Genomic DNA, 17287 nt, shown 5'->3' with positions numbered 1-17287 from the left:
CTCTCCTTTATATGGTCATCTCAAACGTTGAAAACCTTTCTTCCAAAAAGTTTCATAAAAATTTAATCGCTAAATAATTTATCCAAGTACTTATTGGTTTTAATTCTAGTTTGATTCAATTATTTTTAAATTTGCCTTTTTGTTGTTATTGATTTTTGGAAATGGATGAATTGGATTCATTTCGAGACAACATGAATTGGGACTTAATTGATATCAACAGTTTTATAGATGAAGCACCTTCTGATTTCTTTTGGAACCATCAAACCCAAAACCACAGGTATTTTTTATTTTTATTCATATACCCTTTTCTTGATTTTGCTTTCTTTTTATGATTACAACTGTAAAAATCTAATCTTTTTATGCACACCCCCCCTTTTTTTTTTTTTTTTTTTTTAAATTTTTGCATTGTGTTTATAATTAGTCTGTAAAAATCTAATCTTTTTATTCATACCCTTTTCTTGATTTTGCTTTGTGTTTATAATTAGACTGTAAAAATCTAAGCTTTTTTGCATACCCTTTTTTAGATTTTTTCTTTGTTTTTATAATTAGACTGTAAAGTTCTAATCTTTTTATTAATACCCTTTTTTAGATTTTGCTTTGTTTTTATGATTAGACTGTAAAGTTCTAATCTTTTTATTCATACCCTTTTTTAGATTTTGCTTTGTTCATATAATTAGACTGTAAAAATGTAATCTTTTTATTCATACCCAGTTTTAGATTTTGCTTTGTTTTTGTAATTAGACTGTGAAAATCTAAGTTTTTTATTCATGCCCTTTTTTAGATTTTGCTTTGTTTTTATAATTAGACTGTAAAGTTCTAACCTTTTTATTCATACCCTTTTTTAGATTTTGGTTTGTTTTTATGATTAGACTGTAAAAATCTAAGCTTTTTTGCATACCCTTTTTTAGATTTTTCTTTGTTTTTATAATTAGACTGTAAAAATGTAATCTTTTTATTCATACCCAGTTTTAGATTTTGCTTTGTTTTTATAATTAGACTGTAAAAATCTAAGTTTTTTATTCATGCCCTTTTTTAGATTTTGCTTTGTTTTTATAATTAGACTGTAAAGTTCTAACCTTTTTATTCATACCCTTTTTTAGATTTTGCTTTGTTTTTATGATTAGACTGTAAAGTTCTAATCTTTTTATTCATACCCTTTTTTAGATTTTGATTTGTTCTTATAATTAGACTGTAAAAATGTAATCTTTTTTTAGATGCTTTTGTTCTATGTTTGTTCAACGTAATATAACCTTGTGGGGTTTGTTTTTGTAGTTTTGATTTTACAAGTTTAGCTTGTAAAAAATTAATCTTTTCATAGGTTTTTATTATATACCCTAATAACCATTCTATTTATCTCTTAACACAGCTTGATTTTGGTGGTTTTTTGTTTTTTTTTTGTTTTGACTTTTATATAGCTCTATATTCTGTCCTGATCTTTTCATATGCTTTTATGCTAGCGTGTAATGCTGTTAATTGGGTTATAGAACTTAATAAAGCTTAATCTTGGTGATCTTTTTATTTTTCTGATAGGAATAAGCAGAATCTATATAAAGAATGAGATTTTCCTCAATTCTTATTAATTAATCTTGATGGTCTAGTTTCCAATAATTTTACATTTACAAGTTTTTGCATGTTATTACCATTCATGTTGTCTCGAGATGCCAGATTGTTTGCTTGTTAAGGGTTTAATTTCTTATCTTTTCATATGCTTGATGTAATGCTCATATAGGTGTAACGACGAGCCCAATTTTCTCTGCGATTCTTCTAGGGTTGCATTCCTTTCGTTTTTTTTTTTTGGGTTGATTAGCCTGAGTGTTTGTTCAGTATGATTTGATGGATTTCTATGCTCTATGTTTGATAAGGAAACAGGGAGAGAGAAGTGAAAAATGATTTGTTTTGTATATTAGAATTAAGGTTGTCTAGAATGATCCAGCGTATAGGTAAGAATGCCGGATTAATTCATTAAGTTATGGTTTCCTTTTTTTTTTTTTTTTGGTTCCCCTATGAAGTTGCTCAATCATATTCAGGAAGCTTCCTGTTTTAATCTTGATGTGAAGAACTAAAAAGCTTTTTCCATCCGACACTGTTTGAAGGAAAAGCTTTGATTAGACCATAAGTTCGTCTGCATCATGGTAGAAACAAAATGCAAGTTTATTGTTCACATGTTCTTGTTACAAGAGAACACATTCAATCATCCCATAATCATCTCATTGTGCTTCTTAAATCTTTTGTCCTATTAGATAAGAGCTGAATCTTGGACTTCATGAATATCCTTTTCTTCCTCTTATTGTCTTATCATTGTTCAGTCTTCACTTCACCTCATTGGATCTCTTTTACATAATGTAGCAGAGGTTTTACCACAATAGGGGAATTGTGTAAGAGATATTGAAATATGACCAGTTCTGATTTGAGTAGTTTCTAAGAAAGGACCTCGATTTGTTACATGAGAAAGAAGAAACAAATAATAAAGGTGGGATAGGCGTATGATCTTTTTTCTTGAAGCTTTTCTCATTTGGTTTTGTCTACGCTCTTTTTCTCTAGTAGCTATAGCTCAAGCAGAATTGAAGAAAATGGTTGATGATTTTTCCTTATGTCAATTTGTCGTGTTCAAACTGATGATATAGGCCTTGTTCCATAAATTTAGTTTAAGCTTGCCCGTATCTAATTGATCCTTGGATTGCAGAACTTTGACAGAACTCGATGCGCCTCTCAGCACTGCTACATTTCAGGAGGAGTGTCTAGAAACAGAATGCCCCCGGAAGAGGTATTTGTAAATTTTGAAACTTCTAAATATATCTGTCTGCCTTAAAAGGTGGAAAACTATGCATATGCTTGATTATTTCATGAGAATGCCTAGCTTTACCATGATCATATTAATGGAATTAATACCAAGTGAATTAATATGTTGATGTCTTAGAAATCATACGTGATAATTTAGTGTTAGTTGAAAGAAATTTGTCATCTTCATTCTGGATGAACTTGCTCTAGCCTTCAATTATTTCTAGCTTTGCGTTTGATGTTTCTGTCGCACCATAAGTGAGATTGAACAGATAGATTCAAATGGGTTTCCAAATTTATTGCCTATTAATGATTTTAAATGAAATAAATTTACCTCTGTTTTGTAGAAAATTGTTAAAATCTTGCTCATAGACATAGCAGTTACAGGGGAGGAAGGGAGAGACCGTGTTCTTCAAAATTCTTGCCGTTCACTTTCCTAGGTCTATTAGCTTATTTTGTGAATAGACAGTTTATCCTGCATCATTTCTTTATCTTCTAAAGAAAGAATTTAAATGTATTTGCTTTTTTGGTGTCCCTTCGAGGCATCTGATAAACTTGGAACAATACCAGGAGATTATCAAGGCTCTTCGCAAGGATGACAAGCAGAAATTGGGAAATGGTTGAAAATTTTCGCCTTCTAGAAAAAAAGTATTTAAATATATTTGCAATTTGTGGAAGTTCAGCTACTTTCTATTTAGATAAATGGATATTCAGCTGCTTTCTTGATTTCTGAATTGGCAGAAAAAGCTAGTTTCTTTGCACTTTACCCCCTTGTAGACTTGCATAGTTTTGGTCATAATTTTGTGTGAGCATTGGGTTTTTATGAACTCGATTATCCTGAATTATGCATATTCTTGAGATCTCTTCACTACAGAGTGGATGACACAGAGAATTCATGATAGAAATGGGAGAGAGCAGCTTTCTTGGTTTGGTACTTCTGTGTAAATTTCAGTACTACTTTATAGTTTATCAGGTGATGGAAACTAAAGTGATGTCTACTCGTAATTCTTTTTTCAAAGTCTTCTTTTGTTGTGTTTTTTTTTAACAGAGGCCGTAATGAGTCGTGCAGCAAACAAGGGAACAAAGCTTGCCGTGAGAGATTAAGAAGGGAAAAGTTGAATGAAAGGTATCATCATGCTCGTATGAACTCATTCTCTCTCAGCATTCAAGGTTTTGTCTATTATTCTCTACCATATGCAGTAACACTGAAACTGTAAATAAAGAATGGAGGTAGCTCGTTGCAATTTTAAAGCATAAAGGTAGTCTTACTTGGAGCTGCCATTGGTGTAAGTTCTTCTAAGTATAGCTAAGGGCATCAAAAAGAGGCCATTATGCTTTGAGTAGGGTATACAGTATTAAAATTAAAGAAGGAAGACCGCTATTACAAGGAGATGTATCACTTTTGGAGTGTCACTTAAATTTAAATCACTTTACTATCAGTTGTATAATGTCCTTCAAATAACATTTAGGTGAATCTAGATCAATCTATTTGAATCTCGTTGGCTTCATGCAGGTTTTCAGAATTATGCTCTGTTTTGGAACCTGGGAGACCTGTAAAAACAGACAAAATGGCCATACTTGGTGATGCCATTCGTGTTTTGAACCAACTGAAGACCGAATCTGAGCAATACAAAGAGATGAACCAAAAGCTTATGGAAGAGATCAAGACCTTGAAGGTAAGAAATGATTTTTGTTGAAAGGCTAAAGTAGCTTGTAAAATTTACTGTGACTAGCAGACTTGAGTACTAACTCTTGAAGGGAATTAGAAGAAATTTTGACGTGCTACTCTTGATTACTTGGATTCCTATCGCTGATGCCTTGTGTACAATCTCACAACAATTTTTTTTCTTATAAACAGGCAGAGAAGAATGAACTTCGTGAAGAGAAACTCGCGCTGAAGGCAGACAAAGAGAGGATGGAGCAAGAGTTGAAAGCTACGGCTGCTCCAGCAAGTTTTATTCCACCTCATCCAACAGCATATCAGCCGGCAGTAAATAAGATGCCTGTTTTCCCTAGTTATGGTTATGTGCCAATGTGGCATTATCTACCACCTTCTTCGCGGGACACATCTCAAGATCATGAGCTCAGGCCTCCTGCTGCTTGAGAATCTTACTAGATGATGTATGGCATTTGGTCCTTCATTCGTGTAAATAGTGGTAACTTGTTAACCTTATTTCTCTTAGTCATCTCTGCATCCTTTGGTTTTCTTCATTTTCTCGATAATTAATTTGAGGGAGGTGCATGTTATGGCAGATAATTTATCTAGGTGGAATTGGATTTGATTCACATCTGCTACTTGACTTATGCCCTTTTGGCTACTGCATTTTTGTTTGGGTTCTAATTTTTGTGTATCCAAACTGTGGTACAACTGATTTATGAACTTTTAAATTTTTGGACTCTTATAAGGCTCAATATCATGACGCAGCTGAGAGAATATAAATCCCAGGATTTTTAAGGGTATTTGGGTGACACTTTGAACTAGTTGTTCTCCTCTAGGACTTTGTTTTGTCATGGAGAGCTCCATTTCCTGGTCAGGATGAACAAACATCTTGATTCAAGTTGGAATTATATGTGGTTTGTCTAGTCTCTTTGGACTTGACAGAAATATGAACGTAATGGGCTGCTACTTGAATATGCCACATCTTGCATAAGTAATTGAACTTGCAAAATAAAGGAAAGAGAAAGAAAGTCATGTCTTTCATACTTGTAGGTGAGCATATAGCCCTTAATCATCTTTCTTTCAGGAGGTCTCTTCTCACCTTGTTCTTGAGATGATTCCATGCCCACTATTTCTAACACATTCAAGTGGCAGATAAATCTCTGTTTGAGTAGTGTTAAGATTTTGACAGCAAAGAAATATAAGTAAGTTGAAAGATCGATATTTTATTGATCATAAGGAACTGATTATATAGATCATAGCTTAACTAAATAACAGTAGAGTACTTTACTGCTTGCTGAAAATAAGGAACTAAACTAAAAAATGGCTAACAGACTTCTAAACAAACTAGGAAAGAGAGAAACAGCTAAACAGCTAAAAAATAGCAACTTATTCTGGTGTGTACTTCCTTAGCTTTTTTCAGTCCTACATTATCTATTCTACCTTGAAGTTAGGTCTTGTAGACACCTGTGCACTGCAGCTAAACATTGTGAAATTAACCTACAGTTCTAGAGACAAACTGCAACAAGTAGACTAGGATTTGTCTATTATTTTATTTTTCACTTCTAGCATACTACTTCAGATTAGGTATGGAGGTCATCCTGTTTCTCACCACATAAAGGGGCACAGACTATTAAGGTGCTGCATTAAATTTGTCTGCATCCGATGTGAATTTCTGCATCCTAGGGTCTTCTTGATGCACTTCATCAGTTGTGCGGCATTTATCTTTCTCATTCATTTCTGGTTGTTGATCTTCTTTCCCCCACAAAAGCAAGTACAGTCCAATAATGACAATTATTGCTCCAATAATGCTGAAAATGTTAAAAGGTGGATGATAATGGAATAGGTTAAATCTGCTCCTCTTTCCCAAAGAACAAAAGTAGGGGGTGAAAATGCTTTGTATTTCCCCCCTTCTTCCTGTTTGAAGGATAAGATGAAAACGTTGCTTACCTGCCTGCGTAGAGCTTTTCACCCAGGACAAAATATGCTAGAACAGCGACTAGTATGGTTGCGAGTGGGTTGAACACAGTTACAAACACTGGTCCCTTTTGCTCAGTGCACCAGAGTTGTATGTACACTACTAAACCAGAGATCACTATGCCCTATTCCAGTTACAAAGATTCTTATTAAAATGTGCAAGTGCTAAATTTTTTTAGAGAGAAACTATTGGAGCCTTCTTACCCCATACATGGTAGACCAGAAATCAATGTTGAAACCCATGGTCCAAGCTGTTCGTTTGTGTTGTACAATTACTGTGTAGAAAGCCGATTGTGCCGCACCAACAAAACTCATCCATGTAGTCAGTGACAGTTGTGCTGGGTATCTTTTCAAAGTGTAAGCCTGTAAATTCCAGTTTAAACTCGTATAAGGAGGAGATATCTCCTATAAACAGTCTTAGTTCCTATATAGATTACTTGAGGAATCTGCATAATTCCTGCAAGTCTTGCGTTCGAAAGTTTATTTTGTTGACAACATAATTTCATGATAGCTAATGTGGTAAACAAAAACTGGAATTAGCTACAATTTCGTCGCTAAATTGCTCTTAGCTAACATTTTTTTTTTTTGGATAATTCGTCGCTAAATGGGATTAGCGACAGATTTTGCTATTTAGATATAAAATTTGTCTGTTGCTAATTCCTGTTTTCTTTAGTAGTTGGGAAGAGTTTTGGTGAAAAACCTGCATGATGTACGATATTGACCATGTTATGCAGCTAGCAGCAGTGAGAATCGAGCCTTTCAACCAGTTTTCGTGGACAATACCATTCCCACTGGGGATGTAGATGAGAGGATGCCCAAAGCTTTTCACAACAGGTCCTTTGTATAATGTCATGCTCATAATCCCAGCCAAAGAAAGCAAGGTTCCTAAGATTTTTGCTATTCCTCTAGGATCTCGAATGTTAGCATCTTCCAACCTAACACCAAGAAAGAGCATCTATGAACTATGATTTAGTCATCTCTCGCTGATTGTTTGCACGTAGTGTGACATGGAATTTTCATGTATTACCTTAGAATGACTGCTAGTATAAATGTTATGGCAGCTATAGTGTTGACCATTGAGGCAAGAAGAGTTGGAGAGGTGTAGTTCAAGCACACATAGTACATGTTTAGTGTCAAACTCACTCTGTCATGAAGGAGAGACTGTTAAATTCCTCATCAAAGAGCATATAAGAAAAATTTGATGTTTAACTGATCTTACCCCATTAGAGAGAGTACAAATATCTCCAACATCAAAGCTATAGTTAACTTTGGCCTTGTCTTTCTGTAGAAAGCAACAAAGACATCAGAAAATAGTCATTTGAAGCTAAGGGTTACCTACATTTCTGCAGAAATAAAACAATTGTCTGTATATTTCTGGATTAGGGATGACTTTGTCATTTACCTTTCAAGAAAATAGGCAAAGGGTAGCATGGTAAAACCGGCAACAATATTCCGATAAGTTATGTTGACATGAGGGTTCATTCCATGTTTGAAGGAAGCTTCAGTTATGAAGTATAAAAAAGCGTAAGCAAACTGAGCCAAAACCATAAGGATGTGAGGCTTGAACCTCTTGTAAGTGCCTATACTAGTCCCCATAGTCATCAATGCCTATGTTCTTCTATGCCTTGAAAAACTAACTCCAATATAAAGCAGTTCATCTAGAGGCTACTATGGAAGTTGGAACAATGGGATTAGATACCAAATACTTGTTCATAGTATCTTGTTCTTATTAGATAACCTGACTACTCCTCCGACACTCTGAAAGATATATTCCTATGCACAAATATAGATATATTCCTATGCACAAATATATACTCATTAGCAGTAGAATGTTACTGTACCTAGCTATTCTTGATCCATTCTCACAACCCACCATATCCTAAAAGAAAAGAAGAAAAAAACTTGTTATCAGTGATACCAATTGACGATGTATTTGATGGGGCAATTAGCAGGAATGCCCCTTATTCGGGGTGGTCTTTAATTTTTGGCCCTCAAAGTGCTGGTCTTTAATTCTTGTCCTTCGCGTAGAAACCCTGAGGTTTTGGGTTCGAACCCCGGCTCCGATTTAAAAATAAAAAATAATTTCTCAAGGCAAGGCTTGGGGAAAGTTATGTCGGATACGGTATAAGCGCTTTAAGGCATAACTAAAGTTATGCCGGATCCGGTAGAGGTTGCCTTATAAGGCAGATTTTTAGTTATGCCTTAAGGCAACTTCTGCCGGAGACAACATAGGTTGTCTTAAGGCATAACTAAAGTTATTAGTTATGTCGGATCCAGCATAAGTTGCCTTATAAGGTAAACTTTTAGCTATGCCTTAAGACAACCTACGACGCATAAGGTAGCTCAAAGCCTAGCCTTGCAAAATTATTTTTAATTTTATGCCTCAGCGGGGGTTCAAACTCAGAACCTCAGTATTTTCGGCTACCTTTTCAAGCGAAGGACAAAACTTAAATACCACTAACTTGAGGGACAAAATTTAAATACCACCCCAAAAGAAGGGCAATCTGCGCAAAAAAATGTGGGCAATTCGCTTCTTTTGGGGTGGTCTTTAAATTTTGCCCTTCGGCTAAAATCCATGGGTTCCAAGTTCGAACTTTCACTCAGTCAAAAATTTAAAAAAAGTTTAAAAGGCAGAGTTTAAATTTCGCTATGCCCCCACCGGCAGAAATTTAGTTATGTTTAACCAAAAGTCTGCCGATGGGGGCAAACTTTGCCTTGAGGCATATACATATATTTTTTTTTTTTTTACTTTTTAAGGTAAAATTTTAGTTATGCCGTAACTAGAAGTGTGCCCCATAAGACGTAACTAAAAGTATGCCCCATAAGGCGAAACTTTTCCTTAAGGAATAATTAAAGTTATGTCGGACCAGGCATAACTATAAGTTTCGCCTTGTAAGGCAAAGCTTATGCCTCAAGGAAAAGTTCCGCCTTAGGGGCATACTTTTAGTTATGCCTTAACTAAAAGTCCGCCCTATAAGACATAACTAAAAGTATGCCCCATAAGGTGGAACTTTTCCTTAAGGCATAACTACAAGTTTGCCTTATAAGGCAAAGTCTATTTCTTAAGGAAAAGTTGTGCCTTATGGGGCATACTTTTAGTTTAACTAAAAGTCTGCCCCATAAGGCATAACTAGGAAAAGACTTTTAGTTAAGGCTTAACTAAAAGTCTACCCATAAGTATGCCGGACTCGGCATACACTTGTTAAGGATTAGCCAAAGTTATGCCGGACCCGGCATGCTTATGCCAAGTCTGCCGATAAGGCATGAGTATGCCGGGTCCGGCATAACTTTGGTTATTCCTTAACAAGTGTATGTCGTGCTCGGCATACACGCAACCCGAACCTTGCCTTGAGATTTTTTTTTTTAATTTATGCTTAAGCGGGGTTCAAACCCAGAACCTCATGATTTCTGCCTTGAAGCTCAGGGTTGTAACGCGAAGGGCAAAAATTAAAGACCAGCAATATGGGGGGCAAAATTTAAAGACCACAAATATAAGGGGCAAAATTTAAAGACCACCCCAAAAGAAGGGCAATCCGCGCAAAAAAATAAAAAAAATGTATTTGATGCCACTATCAATAATATTCCTAGCACCAAAAAAATATCCTTCTTGATGATTATGGTGTGTTTAACAATTATGTCTCAATTTCAAGCAAGTTGGGTCGGCTATAAGAGTTCTCATTAATTTGTCACTTCATTTTAGTCCGTCTGATCAATAGAATGTTAATCAGAAAAAGTACAAGGATTTAAGGTGTACTATTGATGAACTACAAAAAGGGGGATAGAGATTTAAAAAAAAAAGGGAAAAAGAATAACAATGGAAGACTTTTTATCCTGCTGGAAACATCAAACACCTCCCATATTTTTTACATGTTCTTTGAGCTACAAATTGGCTCAAGCAAATGAGGATATTACTAGAGCATAACATCCTAAAAATTCCTTCAGAAATTTAGAAAAACTAGCTAGAGGTATAAAACTAGCTAGAGTACCTGAAACTATTCTATATATTACGAATATTTTGGTTCTCGGTGCATCAGATTCATTTTTTTCACTTAACCAAGACGCACACTGTGGATTTCATTTTTTTTTTGCAGTAAAAAAAGACGGTCAATTTACTGATTGTTAGAACTGAGTGTCGATTCAAGCACTCGTGGGTGAGACCTAATGGTCAATGAAATAGATAAAAATTCAAAATCTCAACATAGACAAAAGAATGCCAAGTAATCTATTCCCTGTTTCCCTAAATCTTGTGCGCAGAGTTATCTGGTGCCTGTGTTGGTGGGAGGTAGCATGTACCGATAGAATAGTTGAGATGTGCATAAGCTGATCCGTACAATTAGGAAAATACAAGAACTTAGATATTTTCAATTAGCCATGACCACAATTTTCTATCTATTTATAAACATTATTAATATTATCTGTTTATCTTCAAGCTTATTCGTTCCCTTAAATTTCATATAAAATATTTGGTTTGTTTTTCTTTGAATCCTTTCGACCTTTGACATGGTTACTATGTATGTAAGGACAAATCTAACCTTCCCCAGTTATTGTTGTACTGTGTATGATATGTTGGATGGGCAATTCGCAGAATTGCCCTTCGTTTGGGGTGGTCTTTAAATTTTGCCCCTCATATTTGAAATCTTTAAATTTTGCCCTTCGCATATGCTTGTAGGTTCCAGGTTCGAACCCACGCGGTCAAAATTTTTAAAAAAATTCGCAAGGCAAGTTTAAATTTCGCTTATGCCCCCAACGGCATACACTTGTGAAGGAATTACCAAAGTTATGCGGACCGCATACTTATGCCTTATGAAGCGTACTTAGCATAAGTATGCGGGTCGTGAGATAACTTTGATAATTCATTCAAAAGTTTATGCCGGATCCGGCATAAAAGTTTGCCCATTAAAAGTATGCCCACCGCATAACTTTGTGAAGGAATTACCAAAGTTATGCGGACCGGCATACTTATGCCTTATGGGCGGACTTGGCATAAGTATCTGCGGGTCCGGCAAGTATAACTTTGATAATTCCTTCACAAAGTTATCTGGTTAAGCATAAAAAGTTTGCCCATTAAAAGTATGCCCCCACCGACATAACTTTGTGAAGGAATTATCAAAGTTATGCGGACCAAGATACTTATGCCAAGTTACGCCCATAAGGCATGAGTATGCTGGTCGGCATAAAATGTGTAATTCCTTAACAAGTGTATCTTTGTTGGCGGATAGCGAAATTTAAACCGCCTTGCGAATTTTTTTTTAAAATTTCGATCGCGTGGGTTCGAACCTGGGACCTATGGGTGTTAGCCGAAGGGCAAAATTTAAACATTTCAAATATGAGGGGCAAAATTTAAAGACCACCCCAAAAGAAGGGCACTCCGCGCAAAAATTAGATGTTGGATTGGTTATCAGTGGCGGACCCAGAATTTTACACAAGCGGGTTCAATTACGACGTAATAAATGAGGATCATTGGTGATAACCAATAATTTAAGCAGCGTTAGGTAGAACCCTTTTTTTTTTGTTAATAATGTAATCTCAAAATAGACTTATTTTAAACTCAACCCTCAATTTTTTTTAAAACAACTTGAGAATTTTTTTTTACAAAGAACCTATTACTTTTTTTTTTTTTTTTTTTTTTTTTTTTAAGAAAAACTATCTAATTAAAAGAGTTTTACTTCAACAAGAATTAAAAAATCTATTAACTCTATGTAATGTAACAAAATTCATTCATAATGACCAATTTTGTTATTTACAAACAAAAGACGATACAAAAAAAGTTGTAAACTAAAAAACTAATATAAACTGATTAACTATATTAAAATAAACTATATATAATTTCAACAAATATAGTTGCATCTTTTAGCAAAAAAACTATAAAAGAGAGTATCAAAATTCATTTTATAAAATTTTAATTTCTTTAAGGTAAAATAGATTTTATATAATTATTTTTTATTGAATTTGGGTAAGAAAACAAAATATAAAAGGTGACATAGGAAAAAAGAAAGACAATATAAAGGCTAGCTAGTTGACTACCAATCAACATTAACTGACTTTTGTTGGCCAATACTTTGTTCTTTGTAGCATGGCAGGAAAATTGGCCAAAAGTAACAAAATAGAGGGTGTCTAAAGAGGTTCGATCTCGCAGTCTAAAAGTGTAATTGAACCCACTTGACCGCTGCGCTAGAGCCAAGCTTTGTGTCAAGTGGATTCAAAAGGTTTCATATATTAAAATGTAATGATGATTTTCCTTACATAAACAGTAAATTTACGGACCAAGTGGGTTCAATTGAATCCACTTGGCACCACGTGGGTCCGCCCCTGTTGGTTATATACCTAGGAAATACAGTACGTTCTATTAATATTCCTTGATCCAGTGCATATCTTTAACATACTACAGTGTTTACTTTCTCTTTGGGAGTTGGGAGGCAAGAATTTGTCACCCACTGTCTTTGTCCCAGTATCTCATGGTAATTCTTTGCTAGGTAAATTGGCCAATCATATAGTAAAAATCATTTGTCACTCCTTTGATCAATATATTTGGTAAAAAACTTGTTGGACAAGCGGGGATGATTTTTAACCCACTCAGTCTGCAATTGTGGCAATTGGATAGTTGGCATCACGACAATTTTTTTTTTTGTCTAGCATTATATGCAATCATTTAATCAAGTATGTCACAATGTCAAACTAGTTGAATCCATAAAATGATAATCAATTAAAGATTTAAGTCTTTTTTTCTTTCTTCCTGAAATGAAAAAGACATCATTCAGAATTTCAGATTGGTTACAAAATACTTGTATCCATTTTGCTTTTCAGATGATTCATCATGATAAGAGTTTAAAGACCTCAAGACACAATTTTGAGTGTAAAACAGTGTTATCGTCATATCTACTTGATCCCAATATAAATGAAGAGACACCAAGACAAAAGGTGAACCGACGATTTGAACTTTATATATTATGAGTTTAAGATTTTACCACAACTAATTTGATTTACCAAATACGCAATCATTTATTTGTCCTTATTAAATGAACTTTTAACATACCTATACCTATAATACAACATCCGGTCCTGTGACACTAACAAATAGTTACAAAGCCAAATAACATAACCATGATCCATGAACATTGTTGAGTAAAAGTCAGCAGGACAAAAAGACCTACCTCAATTAACTTCAAGTGAACAATTAAGTTTCTTCTGTACGGACGAGGAAAGGAAAAGAAATATTCTAGAGTACTAGTGTAAAATAAACATTTTCTTAAAACTATTAAGGTGCTGCATTGAATTTGTCTGCATCCGATGTGAATTTCTGCATCCTAGGGTCTTCTTGATGCACTTCATCAGTTGTGCGGCATTCATCTTTCTCATTCATTTCTGGTTGTTGATCTTCTTTCCCCCACAAAAGCAAGTACAGTCCAATAATGACAATTATTGCTCCAATGATGCTGAAAATGTTAAAAGGTGGGTGATAATGGAATATGTTAAATCTGCTCCTCTTTCCCAAAGAACAAAAGTAGGGGCTGAAAATGCTTTGTATTTCCCCCCCTTCTGGCTGTTTGAAGGATAAGATGAAAACGTTGCTTACCTGCCTGCGTAGAGCTTTTCACCCAGGACGAAATATGCTAAAACAGCGACTAGGATGGTTGTGAGTGGGTTGAACACAGTTACAAACACTGGTCCCTTTTGCTCAGTGCACCAGAGTTGTATGTACACTACTAAACCAGAGATCACTATGCCCTATTCCAGTAACAAAGATTCTTATTAAAATGTGCAACTGCTAAATTTTTTCAGAGAGGAACTATGGGACCCTTCTTACCCCATACATGGTAGACCAGAAATCAATGTTGAAACCCATGGTCCAAGCTGTTCGTTTGTGTTGTACAATTACTGTGTAGAAAGCCGATTGTGCTGCACCAACGAAACTCATCCATGTAGTCAGTGACAGTTGTGCTGGGTATCTTTTCAAAGTGTAAGCCTGTAAATTCCAGTTTAAACTCGTAAAAGGGGGAGATATCTCCTATAAACAGTCTTATTTCCTACATAGATTACTTGAGGAATCTGCAAAATTCCTGCAAGTCTTGCGTTCGAAAGTTTATTTTGTTGACTACATAATTTCATGATAGCTAATGTGGTAAACAAAAACTGGAATTAGCTGCAACTTCGTCGCTAAATTGCTCTTAGCTAACATATTTTTTTTTGATAATCCGTCGCTAAATAGGATTAGCGACAAATTTTGCTGTTTAGGTATAAAGTTTGTCTGTTGCTAATTCCTGTTTTCTTTAGTAGTTAGGAAGAGTTTTGGTGGAAAAACCTGCATGATGTACGATATTGACCATGTTATGCAGCTAGCAGCAGTGAGAATCGAGCCTTTCAACCAGTTCTCGTGGACAATACCATTCCCACTGGGGATGTAGATGAGAGGATGCCCAAAGCTTTTCACAACAGGTCCTTTGTATAATGTCATGCTCATAATCCCAGCCAAGGAAACCAAGGTTCCTATGATTTTTGCTATTCCTCTAGGATCTCGAATGTTAGCATCTTCCAACCTAACACCAAGAAAGAGCATCTATGAACCATGATTTAGTCATCTCTCGCTGATTGTTTGCACGTAGTGTGACATGGAATTTTCATGTATTACCTTAGAATGACTGCTAGTATAAATGTTATGGCAGCTATAGTGTTGACCATTGAGGCAAGAAGAGTTGGAGAGGTGTAGTTCAAGCACACATAGTACATGTTTAGTGTCAAACTCACTCTGTCATGAAGGAGAGACTGTTAAATTCCTCATCAAAGAGCATATAAGAAAAATTTGATGTTTAACTGATCTTACCCCATTAGAGAGAGTACAAATATCTCCAACATCAAAGCTATAGTTAACTTTGGCCTTGTCTTTCTGTAGAAAGCAACAAAGACATCAGAAAATAGTCATTTGAAGCTAAGGGTTACCTACATTTCTGCCGAAATAAAACAATTGTCTGTATATTTCTGGATTAGGGATGACTTTATGATTTACCTTTCAAGAAAATAGGCAAAGGGTAGCATGGTAAAACCGGCAACAATATTCCGATAAGTTATGTAGACATGAGGGTTCATTCCATGTTTGAAGCAAGCTTCAGTTATGAAGTATAAAAAAGCGTAAGCAAACTGAGCCAAAACCATAAGGATGTGAGGCTTGAACCTCTTGTAAGTGCCTATGCTAGTCCCCATAGTCATCAATGCCTATGTTCTTCTATGCCTTGAAAAACTAACTCCAATATAAAGCAGTTCATATAGAGGCTACTATGGAAGTTGGAACAATGGGATTAGATACCAAATACTTGTTCATAGTATCTTGTTCTTATTAGATAACCTGACTACTCCGACGACACTCTGAAAGATATATTCCTATCCGCTTAACAAATATATACTCACTAGGAATAGAATGTTATTGTACCTCCCGACATATCCTAAAAGAAAAGAAGAAAAAGACTTGTTATCAGTGGTACCAATTGATGATGTATTTGACGGGGCAATTCGCAGGAATGCCCCTTATTCGGGGTGGTCTTTAATTTTGGCCCTCAAATTGCTGGTCTTTGATTCTTGCCCTTTGCGTAGAAATTCTGAGGTTCTGGGTTCGAACCCCGGCTCCGACTTAAAAATAAAAGATAATTTCGCAAGACAAGCCTTGGGGAAAGTTATGTCGGATACGGCATAAGCACTTTAAGGCATAACTAAAGTTATGCCGGATTCGGTAGAGGTTGCCTTATAAGGCAGACTTTTAGTTATGCCTTAAGGCAACCTCTGCCGGAGACAACATAGGTTGTCTTAAGGCATAACTAAAGTTATTAGTTATGTCGGATCCAGCATAAGTTGCCTTATAAGGTAAACTTTTAGTTATGTTTGAAGGCAACCTATGACGCATAAGGCAGACTTTTCTCAAAGCCTTGCCTTGCGAAATTATTCTTATTTTTATGCCTGAGCGGGGGTTCAAACTCAGAACCTTAGTATTTTCGGCTACCTTTTCAAGTGAAGGACAAAACTTAAAGACCACTAACTTGAGGGACAAAATTTAAGGACCACCCCAAACGAAGGGCAATCCGCGCAAAAAAACGTATTTGATGCCAATATCAATAATATTCCTATCACCAAAAAATATCCTTCTTGATGATATGGTGTGTTTAACAATTATGTCTCACTTTCAAGCAAGTTGTGTCGGCTATAAGAGTTGTCATTAATTTGTCACTTCATTTTAGTCCGTCTGATCAATAGAATGTTAATCAGAAAAAGTGCAAGGGTTTAAGGTGTACTATTGATGAACTACAAAAGGGCGATAGAGATTTAAAAAAAAAAAAAAAAAAAAAAAAAAAAAAAAAAAAAAAAGAAGAATAACGATGGAAGACTTTTTATCCTGCTGGAAACATCAAACACCTCCCATTTTTTTACATGTTCTTTGAGCTACAAATTGGCTCAAGTAAATGAGGATATTACTAGAGCATAACATCCTAAAAATTCCTTCAGAAATCTATAAAAACTAGCTAGAGTACCTGAAACTATTCTATATATTACGAATATTTTGGTTCTCAGGCATCAGATTCATTTTTCTCACTTAACCAAGATGCACACTGTGGATTTCATTTTTTTGTAAAGTAAAAAAAGACTGTCAATTTATTGATTGTTAGAACTGAGTGTCGATTCAAGCACTCGTGGGTGAGACCTAATGGTCAATGAAATAGATAAAAATTCAAAATCTCAGACCATAATTCAAATCTCAACATAGACAAAAGAATGCCAAGTAATCTATTCCCCATTTCCCTAAATCTTGTGCGCATAATTATCTGGTGCCTGTGTTGGTGAGAGATAGCATGTACCGATGGAATAGTTGAGATGTGTATAAGCTAGTCCGTACAA

At 35.3% G+C, this 17287-nt stretch overlaps 2 protein-coding genes and 1 non-coding gene across 7 annotated transcripts; 2 read left to right on the top strand and 1 right to left on the bottom strand.

Annotated features, from left to right (window-relative positions):
* Nucleotides 1–37: 37 nt before the first annotated feature.
* LOC132031208 (transcription factor bHLH104-like) lies at nt 38–15382 on the top strand. Of its 5 annotated transcripts, none has more exons than XR_009408234.1 (6): nt 38–277; nt 2684–2764; nt 3827–3904; nt 4292–4454; nt 4637–4934; nt 14746–15382. XR_009408234.1 is itself a non-coding variant. In XM_059421116.1 (5 exons), the coding sequence occupies exons 1-5, from the start codon at nt 162–164 to the stop codon at nt 4880–4882; spliced, it is 684 nt and encodes a 227-aa protein (XP_059277099.1). In that variant the 5' UTR covers nt 38–161; the 3' UTR covers nt 4883–5177. The 5 variants fall into 5 exon arrangements, 1 of the variants encoding a protein (XP_059277099.1); XR_009408219.1 differs by lacking the exon at nt 14746–15382 and adding an exon at nt 7147–7339; XR_009408254.1 differs by lacking the exon at nt 14746–15382 and adding an exon at nt 7089–7339.
* Nucleotides 3310–3409, top strand: LOC132031526 (U6 spliceosomal RNA). Its single transcript, XR_009408299.1, has one exon. It is a non-coding gene; the product is annotated as a U6 spliceosomal RNA (small nuclear RNA).
* On the bottom strand, nt 5642–15740 carry LOC132061339 (uncharacterized). Its single transcript, XM_059454178.1, has 14 exons — nt 15414–15740; nt 15231–15293; nt 15039–15155; nt 14712–14946; nt 14217–14375; nt 13986–14137; nt 13677–13845; nt 7815–8020; nt 7632–7694; nt 7440–7556; nt 7113–7347; nt 6617–6775; nt 6386–6537; nt 5642–6246 (listed from the first exon to the last, which is right to left on the bottom strand). Exons 1-14 carry the CDS (start codon nt 15611–15613, stop codon nt 6069–6071), a joined length of 2205 nt encoding a protein of 734 aa, XP_059310161.1. The 5' UTR covers nt 15614–15740; the 3' UTR covers nt 5642–6068.
* Between the last annotated feature and the right edge of the window lie 1547 nt (nt 15741–17287).

The sequence above is a fragment of the Lycium ferocissimum genome, chromosome 1 (assembly GCF_029784015.1).
Source record: "Lycium ferocissimum isolate CSIRO_LF1 chromosome 1, AGI_CSIRO_Lferr_CH_V1, whole genome shotgun sequence".
NCBI classification, from domain to species: Eukaryota; Viridiplantae; Streptophyta; class Magnoliopsida; order Solanales; family Solanaceae; genus Lycium; species Lycium ferocissimum.
The sequence above is the reverse complement of the archived record's forward strand: the minus strand, read 5'-3'. Positions and strand labels throughout refer to the sequence as shown.

Bases quoted from the DNA above. Each gene is read 5' to 3' on its own strand.
- LOC132061339 (XM_059454178.1), bottom strand. From the start codon at position 15,613: ATGACTATGGGGACTAGCATAGGCACTTACAAGAGGTTCAAGCCTCAC. The intron at 15,294-15,413 runs GTAAATCATAAA...TGCTTTCTACAG, and splicing joins TTTGCCTATTTTCTTGAAAG to AAAGACAAGGCCAAAGTTAA. The intron at 6,538-6,616 runs GTAAGAAGGCTC...TAACTGGAATAG, and splicing joins TCTGGTCTACCATGTATGGG to GGCATAGTGATCTCTGGTTT.
- LOC132031208 (XM_059421116.1), top strand. From the start codon at position 162: ATGGATGAATTGGATTCATTTCGAGACAACATGAATTGGGACTTAATT. The intron at 2,765-3,826 runs GTATTTGTAAAT...TTTTTTTAACAG, and splicing joins ACAGAATGCCCCCGGAAGAG to AGGCCGTAATGAGTCGTGCA. The intron at 4,455-4,636 runs GTAAGAAATGAT...TCTTATAAACAG, and splicing joins AAGAGATCAAGACCTTGAAG to GCAGAGAAGAATGAACTTCG.